The 16840-nt window shown below is 44.1% G+C and overlaps 1 protein-coding gene and 1 non-coding gene across 2 annotated transcripts; both read right to left on the bottom strand.

Moving 5' to 3' along the window:
- Window positions 1–819: 819 nt before the first annotated feature.
- On the bottom strand, window positions 820–2605 carry LOC103648465 (malate dehydrogenase, cytoplasmic). The gene is made up of 6 exons (XM_020548193.1): window positions 2462–2605; window positions 2186–2344; window positions 1924–2099; window positions 1569–1846; window positions 1320–1455; window positions 820–1220 (listed from the first exon to the last, which is right to left on the bottom strand). The coding sequence occupies exons 1-6, from the start codon at window positions 2562–2564 to the stop codon at window positions 900–902; spliced, it is 1173 nt and encodes a 390-aa protein (XP_020403782.1). The 5' UTR covers window positions 2565–2605; the 3' UTR covers window positions 820–899.
- Window positions 2606–11868: 9263 nt separating this feature from the next.
- LOC111591037 (small nucleolar RNA Z247) lies at window positions 11869–12007 on the bottom strand. The gene has a single exon (XR_004856800.1). It is a non-coding gene; the product is annotated as a small nucleolar RNA Z247 (small nucleolar RNA).
- Between the last annotated feature and the right edge of the window lie 4833 nt (window positions 12008–16840).

Below are 16840 nucleotides of genomic sequence, written 5' to 3'. Positions count from 1 at the left end.
TTCTTTGGACAAGAAGGTTAGATGTTAAATGAATAAATGAACATACAAAGAATATAAAAGAGCTTGAATATGATAACTCAATTAAGATATCTCAATAATGTGTTCTCCTTTGTAAATTAGTTTTACAATTGTACCTTTGGCTCTGCAGAAAGAATTACAATGAAGGCATTGTAGAGGGAGAAAATTACATAGCGATTATGCAGGGCACTGTTCATCTATTTATAGAGAGTCGTACAATTTCGTACGATATTACATTTATGCTCTCAGAGATTACATACAAAGTTTACGAATATCACAGAGACAACATTGTCTTTTGCCCTCAGCGTCTTAGATAACACCTTCTCCTTGTATCATCTTCTCGTGTTGTAATAACGAAGCTACCTTAGTTACCCTTCCACCGTTTCGCATCGAAGCTATTATGGTTCCGAAGCTCCTGTAATACTTAGCAATATGTTGATAACAAATGGTTAGTCGTATTTTTGAGGAACTTTGGAAGACAAAGGCCCCCAACAATTACAATTATCTGCCGCGTCACAAATGGACAAGTACAATAACAATGATTGCCCTAGCTTCTATGATTATTGTACTCGGTGCCCTTTGGAAGATGACTGCAGTGCGTTCTTGCTGGATCGAAAATAACGGTCGCCATGTCACATTACGGTCATGTTTAGTTCCCTGCCTAACTTGCTACACTTTACCTAACTTTTCTGTCTAAAGTTAGTTTTTCAATTTGAACGACTAACCTTAGATAAAGTGTGACGTAGTTAGCCACGAACCAAACAGGCCGTACATCTTTTTCCTTATCAGCTAGGGAAAGTATCAAGCAATATTTCTGCTTTATTGGTTGTTGTGAAGCAACTGTCTGTTGCTCACCCATTTTTTTTTCGTTTACATATGACTCATGTATACACAAGTGATCTACTGATGGCTTTCAGAGCTGGCGACGAACTAATACGCCATGGACCTCTCTTCATCGAGTTCATTCGCCGAAAGCTCCATCTTGGATCGTGCGAAGTCATCAACCTCAAGACCTCGAACAATAAACAGATCATGTCAAGAACGGTGGTGCTGCTGTTGCTACCAATCTGGTATAATGATAAGAACTCACCCTGCACGATAGACCACTCTCCCTTCTCGCATGTCACCGGAAATGAGTAGAAGATGCCCTTGGGAACGCCATAGCTCCCGTCAGAGCACACACCCATAGACACCCACGTGCCCTGCAGACCAAAACGACACTCCTTCACTGACAAACATATTTAAGAGAGAGATAAACTGGTCAGCTTGGATGGGTGGGGGGTGGGGAGCATGTCTTGGACCTTCGGGGTGCCAAGGATCCAGTCTCTCATGTGATTACAGGCTGCGCTGGCGGCGGACAGCGAACTGGACTGCTTGCGCGCCTTGATCACCGCCTCGCCGCGCTGCTGTACGACGGTGACAAACTCCTCCTTAAACCTGCGTGCAGTCGCAGCGACACGCCAACATGTGTTCGTAATCCTGTGGCATGTAGCAGCTAGGGTGCTAGGCTCGATCTGCCACCGATGATCAGGACGCGCGATTGGTTTTACCATTTCTCGTCGGCGATGAGCTCCCTGACGGGCTTCTCCCCGTGCTGCGTCCTGGCGATAGCGTGGCTGGCGTCGGGGAACTGCGTAGAGGAGTGGTTCCCCCACACTATGGCGTTCCTGACGTCGCCGACGTGCACGCCCAGCTTCTCGGAGATCTGGCCCAGGGCGCGGTTGTGGTCGAGACGCGTGAGGCAGGTGATGTTCTTGGCGGGCACCGCGGGCGCCAACTCCTTCAGCACGAGCGCGTTCGTGTTCGCAGGGTTTGCCACGACAAGAACCTGCAGAAGCAGCGCCATATCCATCAGAGTATAATTCAATCAGTATTTCACAGGCGCATTTTTTTCCTGGATTGCACCTTGCAGTTTGGGGCAGCGTGCTGCTGCAGCGCAAAGGCCTGGGACTGGTATATGGGGACGTTATTGGCGATGAGGTCTTTCCTCTGCATCCCCTCTTTCCTCGGCCATCCGCCGATCAGGACGGCGAAGCTGACGCCTCGGAACGCTTCGGCCTCGTCGCTCGTTGCCACGACACCTGCAACAACGCACAGCAGCAAACGATGAACACCGAGCACACACAGACAGCAGATGAACGCCGAACACAGCAAACGACGAGCACACCTCTGAGAAGAGGCAACGCGGCATCGATCAGCTCCATCCTGACGCCGCTCAGGGCGTCCGTCGACTTAGGGAGGTCTAGCATGTGGAGAACCACCGGCTGGTCTGGCCCAAGCATCAGACCCCTCGCGATCATGGCGACTATGGCGTACCCAATCTGCCCTGCAAGTGCGTTTCAGGGAAGCTATGTTGTTCTCCAGAGCTCAGAGCCTTGGTCCGCATGTGTGTTTGTGTTTCTTTGTAGTTTGGTGCGTGTTGCTCTGAATAATTACAACGTACCCGCAGCGCCGGTGACGAGAACCTTAACAGGCTGCTTCGGCTCATCTCTCAGCAACCACGGGCACCAACTTGCCAGCCTCTGGAGGAGAGAACTTGGCAGCATGATGGACTTGATTGATTGATCCTACCTTGTGTTGCGTAGATGCATTTGGTTTTTCGTCAGCGCTTACATATAGCACCGAGTAGAGCATGATGCCCTTATACTTTAACTAGAAAAAAGGCGCCCTATCGGGCGCTCTACCATGCAAATGTATATCAGACGTTGTAAAATCACATGTGAGTTTATATCAAAAACACTTATCTCAATTTTTCTCTCCTTCACATTAAGATAATGTTTGTACAAAGTACTTCAGCCACCTCGATTCCTGAGAGCCAAGCAGTTATAACCTGCAGTGCATCTAGTTGTGTGATAAAATGTTTTAACTACAATTACATATAGTCAGAACGACTTCAAGCTCTATTGAAGGCAAATCCTTTCAGCTACACAAGTGCTCCTTGTGCTACTAAACATAATTTTCTGCTACCGACTTGAAGGCATGGTCTCTCAACCTGGATTCCTGGAAAAGATTGTGCATAATATATGGCGCTTTGGTAGCTTTACTAAAAACAACGACATGTCCTTTCTTTTTAAAAAGATAACAATATATGATTGAAGAATGGTAGCAACAAATCTTTAGATATCATTATAACAAAGACAAGTCAGGAAGAATGTCAAACACTGAGTAAAAGGATAAGGAGAAGCATGAATGGGATGACACTTAACATTTCATTTACCTTTTATGATGCAGATATTCATGACCCAAGGCTATAGAGGGGTAACTCTACTACTTCTCGGTAACTCACTACCATAACAATGTTACATGTTTGTTAGTAACCATGACAATAGACCTTAGAAGAGAAAAGCAAATAACATAAACAAAGTTCACACCTAAAATTCAAAGCTTTATTAAGAGTAACACACATGTTTCTTTTATTGATGTATGTTTACAAATTAGTGGTACTCTATGTTCCTATTCTTTTGGAGGCTGTGAGAGCATAATTGATCAGCCTGCCATCATGTCCTACTGATAAGAAATTGGTGGTTAAAGAGATGAATAAAGAGATGAAATATCTAAATATACCCCCGTCCGATCTCCATAGCATGGTACTCTGGTTTGGCCATCTACGTGTCCACCAAACAGACAAGGGGGTGGACAATAGGAGTCAGGCTGGCTAACATAAGCAAAAGGGAAAGTTGATGGTACTCACGACTATGAATGTCTGATTGCGGCAATTTGTTTTAGAGCATCTTGACGTTTTCTTCAAAATCCGTATATAAAACTATAGAAGTACAACACAGTGTAGCTTGTGTAGGTTATATATTTCCATACCTAGGTATAATAGCAAGGCTTGTTTTAGGCAGTCCAAGTTCAACATTTTCTCCTACATAGTGTAGGTATGCATTTAAATATCTAAAACAACATGAAATAGCTATCTCCTAAGATGGAGAGAATTTTGTTTTACTCCAGAATAAAGGCACCACCACATATTCGAAGATCGCATGCCTTAAAATTACCTGAAAGCAACAAAAGTACAAATGTTTGTAACAAAGTAAAAGAGATGACATTTGTAAATGGAAAAGGTCTGTAACCGCTAGTGTTAGAAGTTGCATTCAGTTCTATTTTAACTACCATAAAATGAGGTGAACCGGATTTTTGAGAGGAAGAAATAGAATATGTTCTGTGCACAACAATGTATATCCAATTGTTAATCCAGAGTTCTATGTTGCAGACTGGGATGCCACTTCACTAAATATTTAAAATTATGGTTATCTTACTGTCTCAAAATGAAATGGTTCATGTTGTACTCTGTTCACAAGTTGGATAGTAGGGCACCTCTATCTCTAGAAGCTTGTTAGGGTAGATTCTGGACCTATAGTTTTCTAAGCTTTGTTACCCTTTCCAAATCATTGTTCTCAGTTTCTCACATCTTCAATATTTGTCTTAATACTATATGGAGCAATGAATAATATGTTCTCTACCTCATAATTATTTTGTGTCGTGATATTAGAATGTTGCATACCTTATCCTTTGAGGTATGAAGACACTGCATCTCCGTGTGCAATGTCAGAATAACACTGCACTTCGGATGGCCTAGTTTTTAGAGGAACATTCAAATGTGTGAACCATCAACCATGTTTATTTTAAGTATGATTGATCAGCTATAATCTTGTAACAAAGACGTGCTACTACTTTAACATCCCATAATTTATAACTGCTTATTAACATAGATAGTGTGCCATCTACATAGCATAAGTCATGCCAATAAAAACATGATCCATGCACTCGGTGAATTAAGACATTTGTTACTGTAAATAGGTTCACAAAACAGGGTGCGGTGTAATAATCATGTTAAAACTGCAAAGCATGCAAATTTGCGAAGGCAGCAATGGGCTCTAGAATATTTGTGAGACAACCCATTAAGCTGGCCAAGAAAGGATGCTCAACCTGCGGCTGCCATGTGGAATCGTGCAGAGGAAACATAGTTATTTAGGTGTGCGTGGTCCCTTGATTCTGCTTTCGGGTGTGCCGAGTTTAAGAAAACTGGAAAACTTTCCAATCTGTACTACTATGTATAATTTTTGCAATGGAAGTCACAAAAGTTTGAACTTCTACCATGTCCAATCATATGTATTTCCTCCCACAAAATATGTTCCCGTGCAAGGAAAGGGGATGTCCTTTTAGTATAAGAGATAGGATGAGTGTGTGAAGGATGAGAAAGACTGGAGTCACTGGACTCAATCTAAAAAACTGCACCTCTCTATTATAACCCGGTTCACCTAAGAAAGCAGCTAACTACACAATAACTGAATGTAGATTAGTGGGACATCGGGATTCATAAGAAAGAACCTTGTGTGTCTTCATCTTGCACCCCTTCTTCCCTGTTGTGACAACCTTGAGCTAGCAGGAGCGGCGACGCGACGGAGGTCACGGTGGCGGCCAGCGATGCGTCAAAGAAGGATCTGGCTGCAAAGGCCCCTTCTTCCCCGCTGCGACGACCTCAAGCGAGTTGGAGGTGGCCGGTTGTCATGGGAGTAGCGACGCGACGGAGGCCGCGGTGGCGGCCAGTGGCGTGCCAAAGAAGGATTTGGTCGGGAAGGCCCCTTCTTCCCTGCTACGACGACCTCGAGCGAGCTGGAGGCGGCCGACTGGCGTGGGAGCGACGGAGGTCGCGATGGTGGCCAGTGGCGCGCCGAAGAAGGATTTGGCCGGGAAGGCGAGGCTGGCTACAGGGTACCTTCCTGGCTCCTGCGCAGGCGAAGACGACGAGGAACGGGGCGCGCGAGGGACAACGCTATTGGAGGGGCGTGGCGGGTAGGAGACGACAGGGAAGGAGAGGTAGGTTAGGCCGGAGAGAGAGGCGGAGAAGGAGAGAGACAGGGAGGGCTTGTAAGCAGATCTGGACGCCTCCATGCCGCGGTTGGCGAGCACGGCTGCAAACAACATGAGGCGACAGTGACCGATGGGAGAGAGCCTGGAGTGGGGAGATCTCGCTCGCCGGGACTACCACCTGACGGCGAGCATGGTCGTGAACACTATGAGGTGGCCGGCATCCATGGGACAGAGCCTGTGTGTGTTTGCCTGGTGTGTCGTCGAGAGAGGGAGAGCAAGGGGCGGACGTGATGTAGCTCGGCTCCGTTAAATTCAAGAAAAATTTCGGGTCCGTGAAATGCTGTCGTGCGAGCAAAGGCGAGCGGGCCACCGGTGGCACACGCGTCGCGCGACGGATGGCTGGGAGGCCACCGAATGCGGAGAGCGCAGCAAAACGGGTGAAGTTTTAATAGCTTAGATTATATGTCAGGCCTAAGGCTCGGATTCTAATTCCATGCTGAATTCTCCAAGTAACGGAGCTTCCTGATTCGAAGTTTAGTATTGTTGGCTTTGCCCAGAATTCCTCGCTCATAGTTTTCCTCACCGCAGCTGCTCTCACATGGATAAGAAAAAAAAAAGGAAAGAAAGAGGAGAAAGATGAACAGTGGGTTTCCGGTGACGAACACGCCTGTGTATTCATCAGCCTGAGTGCCTGACTGCCTGAGCACAAATTCCTGCTATGTGTAGACAGTAGACCACGTACCATGTCCTCGCCTCCTCCGTGCTCGACTGAGCCGTCCCCGTTCACCGCGCAAGCAACCCCCGGCAACGACGCCGATCAGCGCCGCTCCCACCGCCCCCTCCGCGCTCGGCCTACGGCGCCACCGCCTCTATCCGTCTCCCGCATTCGAGCCGCAACGGCCGACACCGCGCCCCGCCGGCCCTCCTTCCCGAGACTGCCGCCGCGTCCCCCTCATCGAGTCATCGGCAGCAACTCACGGCCTACGGCGGCGCATCTGGGGCTTGGAGCGGCAGTCGCGTGGATGACCCTGCCCCTCGAGGCAGCGCAGTCCGCCCCGGCTGCAACCGGCGCTCAGCCATCGCCGCTACGTTCCCCACTTCCTCGCGCATCAAGGTACAGGCCATGGCCCCATCCCCTGCGTGGTGCTATACATTTTCGTGTTCTCATCTCCGCGAAGAGAGTCACACGCTTCAGGTGCTGCGCAGAGTCTTATTCCCAGCCATTGGAGACCTCCTCCGCTCCGCCATTGGAGAAACGTGCAAGATCGTCCCCTTTGTTTCTGATGGGCATTTCTACGAGCAACTGGTGGTCCGCAGGTGTCGCTGGCCTGGGGTTCCTGGAGACTGGCTACCTCACTTACCTCAAGCTCACGGGCTCCGAGATATTCTGCCCACGGCAACTACTCCGTAGACTTTGGTAATGTCTTGGTGTTGTTGCTGACAACTTATTGGTAAATTTGGTAGATGTGCACTAAATTGTATCATTAGGCTTATGAGATTAGAGCGGTTTTTTATAAATAATCTTGCTGTGCTTTACTCGGTATATAGGATTGTGTTTAAAAAATTAGCTACATTTTAGTCCCCCTAAAAATGTTTTTTTCCCTGTGAACCAGTTCTATGTAGTGGTTTATTATGGTATTCCTACATTTTAGTTATATGTACGTAAGCAAACTACTACATTAATTGTTATTTTGTTTAGAATAGAAAAGGCGCATGGATGTTTTGAAGTATATAATGATATGAACATTACATTTTTTAAACTCCATGTTCAGTTACTCACCCAAGACCTATGAACTGCAGCTCAACGCAGCAGATTTCATTCAACTGCAGCTCGGCGCAGCAGATTTCATCAGTAAATAGATGTTGCAGGATGGAGCATAGAAATGTACATTTCAGTATTAGTTGAACCCCAAGAGGTTGGTAAACATCTAATACATTCCTATTCCATTATTGGTGAACTTCTGTTGCTATGTATTACATAAACAAATCTCAGAATCGAGGTAAAAATTTGTTGTCCAAACTTGGGAAGAAATAAAAAGACACTACAGTAAATAGGTTCATCTTATTCTTTATAATACTGTTTTGTTTTCTTACTAGGATTCTACCCATATTTTATATTCTTAGGATTTCCCCTTATTATATACTTTGTCATGTAAATTATCATGGATTCACAATGTGGAAAACAATCAGAGGGCTGGAAACGTGCACTTGACCTCGTGCCGTCTACGTGTTATATATAGCCAGGAAGAGCCCCTGGCGTGGCTTACAATAAAGGAGACAAATCATGTGCAGGGAAGGTTCTTGACTTTCCTGATTACAGAAGATTTATAGCATATTCTATCTATAGTAAAGAACCTTCTGGATACATGCGAACAGATTCATTCAATACTCCCCCTCAATCACAACTTTCCTAAGTTGAGATGGTTCTTGAAATTCTCCAACTTTCGTACACTCAAGGCTTTGGTGAAACCATCAGCCACTTGATCTTCAGAAGGAATAAAATGAATTTGAAGTAATTTGTTGTTTACTCGTTCCCTAACAAAGTGAAAATCAACTTCAATATGTTTAGTTCTAGCATGAAACACATGATTTGATGCAAGATATTTGGCCCCCATGTTATCACACCACAACCGTGCAACAGGCGGACTGGATACCTTTAATTCTTTCAACAAAGTTTGAATCCAAATAATCTCAGCAGTCGCATTAGCCAATGCCTTATACTCAGATTCTGTACTTGACCTTGATACTGTAGCTTGTTTCTTTGCATGCCATGATACAAGATTATTTCCCAGAAATACCGCAAAGCCTCCTGTTGATCTTCTGTCATCAGGACAGCCTGCCCAATCAGCATCTGAATATGCACTTACCAAGGAAGAAAATGACTTGTTTATCTTTAGACCAAGCCTTGCACATGACTTGAGATATCTCAATATTCTTTTAACAGCCACCCAATGTAGTGTTGTAGGTGCATGAAGAAATTGACAAACCTTATTTACTGGGAAAGCAATGTCAGGTCTTGTCAATGTAAGATACTGCAAGGCTCCTACAATACTCCTGTATCTTGATGCATCTATAGGACCGAGCAGATCTCCTTCATAAACTGAGAGTTTCTCACTAGTGGATAGAGGTGTGCTTACCGGCTTGCAATCCGCCATATTTGCTCTTTTCAACAGATCATTTACATATTTTTCTTGTGTGAGAATAATTCCATGCTTAGTCTTGGTGACCTCGATACCGAGGAAATAGTGTAAGTCACCTAAATCTTTTAATGGAAAATCATTATGAAGATCTTGAAGTAATGCAGTCGCTGCCTCTTGTTTAGAGCTAACCACAATTATGTCATCAACATAAATTAGCATGAACATAATGATGTCACACTTACTGTAATAGAATAAAGAGGTATCGGCTTTGGATCCTTTAAAACCAAGGCCATAAAGTTTCTTACTTAACCTTGAGAACCATGCTCTAGGCGCCTGCTTCAATCCATATAGAGCCTTATCTAACTTGCAGACATAGTTTCTTCTGGAATTGTCCTCATACCCAGGAGGCTGCTTCATATAGACATCCTCTTCAAGAATCCCATGCAAGAAAGCATTGTGAACATCCAATTGTCTAATGGTCCAACCCCTGGACACAACAATAGAGAGAACAACTCGAATAGTGGCAGCTTTAACAACAGGGTTGAAAGTATCTTCATAGTCAATACCATATCGTTGCTTAAAACCTTTTGCAACCAACCGAGCCTTGTATCTATCTAAGCTGCCATCCTGTTTCTGTTTGATTTTATATACCCACTTGCAATCAATAATATTACACCCTTTCTGAGGAGGAACCAAATGCCATGTTTTATTTTTCATTAATGCATCATATTCAGCATCCATTGCCTGTTTCCAATTATTATCCTCTAATGCTTCTGATAAGTTTTGTGGCTCGCCAATAGACGTTAAGAAAGAATATTTAACTGTACCATCGGTGTAGTGCTTCTCCTTGCGAATACCACTTTGTAAACGAGTCTTCGGCCTTTGATAAAGTTCGCCCCCAGCCGAAGGTGCTGTAGACGATTCCAGCACGGGATCTGGAGTGGATACGGCCGCCGGGAGCTCCGAATCGAACGCCCTGTTAGGTGCGTTGGACGTAGGATCACCCACATGTGTTAGAGAGGTTGTCGTTGGTCCAGGCAATGTGTCATGGGACGATAATCCAGGCTCAGACTCCTGGGCAGATACACTTGCCGAAGTCATTGGAGACACAGGTGAATCACCTTGGGGGTCAGCATGTGATGACGCTAATTCCTGCACGATTTCATGCGCTGGGAAAGCATTATTAGCAGGATTAATGGATGAATCAGTCACATGATCACTTATGCTACTAACCCCACTAGTAGGATTTAACAAATAGGTAGGTAAAAGATTAATTTCATCTTGAAATCTACGACCAGCATTAGAATGAAGAAATTGAAAGGGAAATAGAGATTCATCAAAAGTTACATCTCTAGAAATATAGACTCTTCCAGAATCAGGATCCAGACACTTAAACCCTTTATGAAACAGACTGTATCCTAAGAAGGTGCATTGCTTGGAGCGAAATTGGAGTTTATGGGTGTTGTAGGGTCGTAGATTGGGCCAACAAGCACATCCGAAAACACGAAGAGAGGAATAATCTGGTTGCTGGTTGAACAGACGAAAGAGGGGTGTGTCATATGATAGTAACCGACTGGGCGTTCTGTTTATTAAATGTGTGGCGGAAAGAAAAGCATCAGGCCAAAATTTTAGCGGCATGTTGGCGTGAGCAAGGAGAGCTAGACCAACCTCAACGATATGGCGATGCTTGCGTTCGACTGCCCCATTCTGTTGATGTGTATGCGGGCAAGAGATATGGTGTGTGATGCCGACTTGGGCGAAAAAGGGATGCAATTTTTGATATTCTCCCCCCCAGTCGGTCTGCATAGCTATAATCTTGCGATTAAATAAGCGCTAAACAAGAGATTGAAATTCTCGAAATTTGGTAAATACCTCAGATTTGAATTTAAGGAGGTAAATCCAGGTGAACTTACTATAATCATCAATGAAACTGACATAGTACTTGTGTCCACCAACTGATTTGGGTGCAGGACCCCACACATCAGAATAAATAATTTGTAAAGGATGTTGGGAAACAGTGTTGGAATGAGGAAAAGGTAACTGATGGCTCTTGGCCTTTTGACAAGCATCACACACCAAATGTTTATTTGAATTTGCTAAGACAGGAAGATTAATTTGACTGATAACTTTGTCGACAATCAGAGAAGCCGGATGGCCTAAACGAGAATGTCATCTATCAAAAGAAATTTTTTCAGCTCCATAGGCATGCTTTGTTGTGCGCCTAGCAGGGAGAGAATAGAGCCCACGATCACATCGCCCCCGAAGCAGAGTTTTCTTCGTTGCCTGATCCTTAATTAAGAAAAAATCAGGGTGAAATTCTATAAAAATAGAATTATCAGATGTGAGACGATGAACTGAAACAAGATTTTTGTTGGCCTCAGGGACATATAGAACATTATTAAGATGAAGATCACGACTAGGGGTTGTAACAGTAGAATGACCAATGTGACTGATTTCCATACCTGCCCCACTCGCCGTGTGGATCTGATCATCTGATCATGGCCCTTGTATCTGTCATGGATCGACAATTTCTCCAAGTTGCTAGTGATGTTATCTGTAGCGCCTGAATCCATGTACCAGTTGGTGTCTACTCCGTAGGTTGCACCTGCATATTTTTCTTCTGCTACGAAGTCTTCGTCAAATCTGTACCAACATATATCAGCAGTATGTCCTTTTATCTTGCAAACCTGACACCTGGGTCTGTTGTCAAGCCCATGCTGCTGATTATTTTGTGTGCCTTGTTTCTGATAGCGTTGCCCATTGCTTCGCCCACGCCCGCGAGAAGGAGCGCCCCCACGTGAGCGCCCTCTGCCTCATGTGCCTCGCAATGCACCATGCCCCCGGTTGGTGGAATTAACCGAGGAGCGGCTATCAGGCTGGAGAAGATCCATGCGCTGCTCAAAGGAGAGCAGCTGGGAGTACATCTCTCCCACGCTGATCGGCTCAGTCCTGGCAACTAGGGCTGAGACGATGGGATTGTAGTCGAAATCGAGGCCAGCAAGAACGTACGAGACCAGCTCGTCGTCATCGATGGCCTTGCCAGCAGACACGATCTCATCGGCGAGAGACCGCATCTTGGCGACGTATTCCGCCATGGAGAGATCTCCCTTCTTTGTTGTGGCGAGCGCGATCCTGATGTTGACGGTGCGTGCTCGTGACATCGAGGTGAACATGGCCTCGACAACACTCCATACTTCAACAGTAGTCTTGCATGTAGTTAACTGAGATAAAATATTTGGAGTGATAGAAGAGAGCAGGAATCCCAGGACCTGTTGATCTGTAGCAATCCACTCAACGTAGAGCGGGTTCTGCACCTCCTCCTCTTTGCCATCTGCTGTCCTCTTCACGGTAGACGCAGGGGTCTTTGTGATGCCTGTGAGAAAGCCCTCCAGGCGTGCGTGAAAGTGCATTCATCCCTTTTGTGAGTTTTGGTGATTTGGATAACAACACATTTAAAGGTCTAACGAGTTTGCTAAGTGTTGAACAGGAAATTCAGTATGATGAACATACTTGAATAGTGTATAATGATCAGTGAACGAAGGTTCAACACGAGGTTAAATAACCAATGAGACAATGCAAATGGATATTATATGATCTCTATATTGGTTTGAATATATGGGCAAGACCCTAGAAATCACTACATACATATGATCAAAATAGAGGATGAAGTGATTAAGAGGATAGGTCAAGCCAAAGTGAATAAGATATGAGGAATCGTGAATTGGCTTGACCATATTACTATCAGTCCATATATGCTTCTATGAGAATCAAACTAGAGCTTGATTGATCTTAACGGTTATATCTAGAAGACATTCAAGCAAGGTTCACAATATTGAAGAAATGATTCTCTCAATGGATGATCAATATGATGTGACTCAAGAATGGCTTGATAGGGTGAAGATAGCAAGGAAAGAGCTTCGAGGAACTAAGCGAAGGTGAAGGCCAAGCGACGGCTTGTGGACTGAGGTACCATGGCTAAGGTGAAGAAGAGAGTACTTGCACTAAGTCGATGAACTAATCAGCTATGAAGAGTTATAACATGTTGATGCATCAGTACAGTGACTTGAAGCCATGATTTGAACTCACATATGGTGATATGGTACAAGTCACATGGTTTGATTTATGTTTGCTTCAAAAGGTGAGACAAAGATGTTTGTGATCCTTATGAAGCAACGCCATGGAGAAATCACACATGAGACACCAATGACTCAAGGAGTTTACTTAATTATATTTTATTTAACTTGAGTATAGGAATCGTCGTACTATAAAGAGGGATCCAAAAAGAAGGTAGGTGTTTGCCAAAGCTCAAGCCTCTATATTCAAAAGCTATTTTTTGAAAACCAAAAATCTCTTTAAAATTCTATGGTTGACCGTGGTTAGGTTTGAGAAACCTAGAGTGTTCTTGTTGAAAAGCAGCTGAACTTCTTAAACTGCAGCTGAGCTTTTCAGCTGAGCTGAGCTTCTTCAGCTGCAGCTGAGCTTTTCAGCTGAGCTGAACTTCAGCTGAGTTGAGCTTTCTCAACTCCAGCTAAACTTCAACTTCAACCGGGGTCCAGGGCAAGTTCAACCGGGGTCCAGAGAGGTTCAACCGGGGTCCAGGGCAAGTTCAACCAGGGTCTAGAGAGGTTCAACCGGTGTCCAGGGAAAGTTCAGCCTGGGTATTTTCCTCGGACCTCACTGGTCAAAACCGGTTGAACCGGTCCTAGGGGAGGTTCAACCGGTGTCAGGGTCACCTGACCGGTCTGACCTCCTGACTGGCAGACTGACTGCCAGTGTGACCCCCAGGCGGTTGAACCGGCCCTAGGGGCGGTTCAACCGGTGTCAGGACCTATTTTTGCAGTCTGACCTGCAGTCTGCCAGTCTGACTGGCAGACTGTCTGTCAGTCTGCCCCAGGCGGTTGAACCGGTCTTGATCAACTTGACCAGTCTGCAGGTCAGTCTGCCAGTCAGTCTGCCTGACCTGCCAGGGGCGGTTCAACCGCCCTAGGGGGCGGTTCAACCGGTCTCAGACAGAAAAATCTGCCCAACGGCTAGTTTTGAGCTCCACCTATATATACTCACTCCTACCTCTCTCCCCACACACAAGAGCACGACCCAAACTCCATTTCTAACTTGAAGAACACCTCCCACTCTCTCACACACTTCTCTTGCCTCTCCCATTTCAAATCTTTGGAGAGAAATCTTTGAGTGAGTTTGAGAGCTGCGGTTTTTGTGCTTCATCTCCACATCTCTCTTGCTTTTCTTCATTCGAGCTTTGGTACTACATCGAGTTCTTTGTGGATTCATTACTCTTGGAGCTTCTAGCTCCTAGACGACTAGGTGTCTCTTGTGAGTCTCCAAATCTTGTGGAAGACCACAAGAAAGTTTGTATTACCCGCTCGTTTGAGCAAAGATTAGTGTGTGAGCTTGACCTTTGTGGTCGACAAAGGGAGGATTAGGGTTGAAAGAGACCCAGCTCTTTGTGGGCGCCTCAATGAGGAAGTAGGGCACCATGGTGGTGTGACCGAACCTCGAGATAAATCTTGTGTCTTTTGTGTTCTTGTTCATTGTGCTTATTCGTGTTCTTCGTTCTCTCACCATTGTGTGGAAGATTTGTTTATATATTTTTGGTGTGTGGATTTTGAGAAGTGCCCTTCTCAGATCTACTACTTTGAACCCTGTGGATCAACTAGAACATCTCATTTCCAAAGTTAACTAGGTGAATTTCGAGATCAATTCAGTTTTACCCAGTTTGCTTCTAGTTTTTGTTGAAAAAGTTTTAACTTGCCTATTCACCCCCCTCTAGGCAACTTTCAATTGGTATCGGAGCCTAATCCTCGTTCTAACGCTTAACCGCATGAGGAAAAGATCATGTCGAGGGGACTAAGAAACGAAAGTAGTTCTAAGCTTGAAAAAGTTGAGGTTGCCTCAACTTCATCTTTTGGTGCAGATGTTGATCCTAGGGCAATAGATCTTGCCATGAGAATCGCCGAAAGGATGTTCCTCAAAATGAAGGAAGATGAGGCGAAGAACAAAATTGAAGAAGAAAATGATCGATGGAGACCAAACGATGAATCCACCTCTTCACAAGGTTCGTCTTTCAAATCCACTTCTCATATGTGCTTTATTGCTAATGGGAGTGACAGTGAAAGCGAAAGAGAGGATGAGGAGGAGCAAGAAAGTGATAATGAAGATGAGGATGATCTTCAACAATTCTTCGCTCAGCTAAGCAAGAAACATCGGATGAGCTTGCTCAAACTCATGAAAAGAGCGGAAGAACAAAAAGAAATGCTTCATAAGCAAGAAGACTTCCTCATCAGAAAAATCGAAGACTTAGAGAAGTTGACCAAAGAGCATGAGAAGCTAAAGTGCTCTCATGATGATTTGGTCCAAAGGTATGAAGACATTTCAATTGAGCAAATTAAAGTTGTTAATCATTCATCATATATTGCTCAATTAGAAAATAAAAATGCTATGTTCAAGAACACGATAGAAAGGCTAAATATTGAAAATCTAGCTTTGCAAGAAAAACATGATATGCTTGTGTGCTCTCATAATAAATTTATGGATTCACATATCATGTTAGAAATGGCTCATGAGGTTGTGTTAACTAATTTTAAATCATACCAACCTCACATATGCACATGTACTCAAGTAGAAACTATATTATCATGTGCTAACAAATGTTGCTCTCAAGAAAGCCAATCTTCCATTGAGCTAGAAATTTCAGGAATTAGTGATATTTCTATCACACAAGAAAATAAAGAGCTCAAGGAAGAAGTTGGAAGGCTAAGAAGGAGCTTAACTATTTTGAAGGGAAAGTGTCATGCTCAACCTTCTCAAGATAACCGTGATAATATGGTGAAAAAGCTTGAGAAGGGGACAACCGTAGCATGCACAAAACCCCTTCAAAAGAATACCAAGCTTTCCAAGAAGGACATGAGCAAGACTCAAGGTGAGAAAATTAATGCTCATATTATTTGCTCTAACAATGTACCTATGTGCTTCAACAAAGAAAGATCAAAGAGAAGCGATAGCAGGTGCTATGGATGCAAGGAGAAGGGTCATGAAATTGGTTCATGCCCCCGCATGAAGAACCAAGACCTTGCACGATCAAGAAAGATGACCACCAAGAAGGATGAAAGCAAAAGGCAAATGCATTGCAAGGACAAACACCGCATTTGCTACAATTGCCGTGAAAGAGGTCATCTATTCAAGGTTTGTCCAAAGGGTAAAACTCCTAAGCCTAACTTGTCAATACATTCAAATATGCTTAGGAGACCCAAATTTGACTCTTGTGCTAGAAAGGTGATGAGTTCACCACATTCTAGGACCAAGGCTATTTGGGTGCCTAAGTCCTTATTGGCTAACCTTGATGGACCTATCATGAGATGGGTACCAAAATGTACTTAATAAGTTTTGCAGGTACCCAGAGATGATATGAAGCTTTGGGGTGCTTGAGTGGTTCAACTCAATTCTTATCTCAAGCTATCAATCTTACATTGTCTATCCTTTAAGATTGACCCAAAGATGAATTGAGTTGTTATATCACTAACTTCATATTCATCTCTAGCAAGAACTTATGTTGTAGGGAATAAGGATTAACCTTTGTGGGAATCAAGCAAAAGGCCTACAACCAAGTGATATCCAAAGGATGGTAACAATTAATTCTTAAGTGCACATTGCTTTTAATTGGTATATTCCTTTGTGTCTTTTGTAGCCACATAGGAAAAATGAAGCACTTGAGAATGAACTTAAAAGATTTTACCTTGCTTTGGAAAGGATCTAATTATATGGTAGATTGTAAGTTCATATTTTTATATTGTGACAATCTACATGCTTTAAATTGATTGTATGTATCTTGTGGCATATTTCAAGTTAATCATCAT

This window comes from Zea mays, chromosome 2 (assembly GCF_902167145.1).
Source record: "Zea mays cultivar B73 chromosome 2, Zm-B73-REFERENCE-NAM-5.0, whole genome shotgun sequence".
Lineage (NCBI taxonomy): Eukaryota > Viridiplantae > Streptophyta > Magnoliopsida > Poales > Poaceae > Zea > Zea mays.
This window is presented reverse-complemented; position numbering and strand designations above follow the sequence as displayed.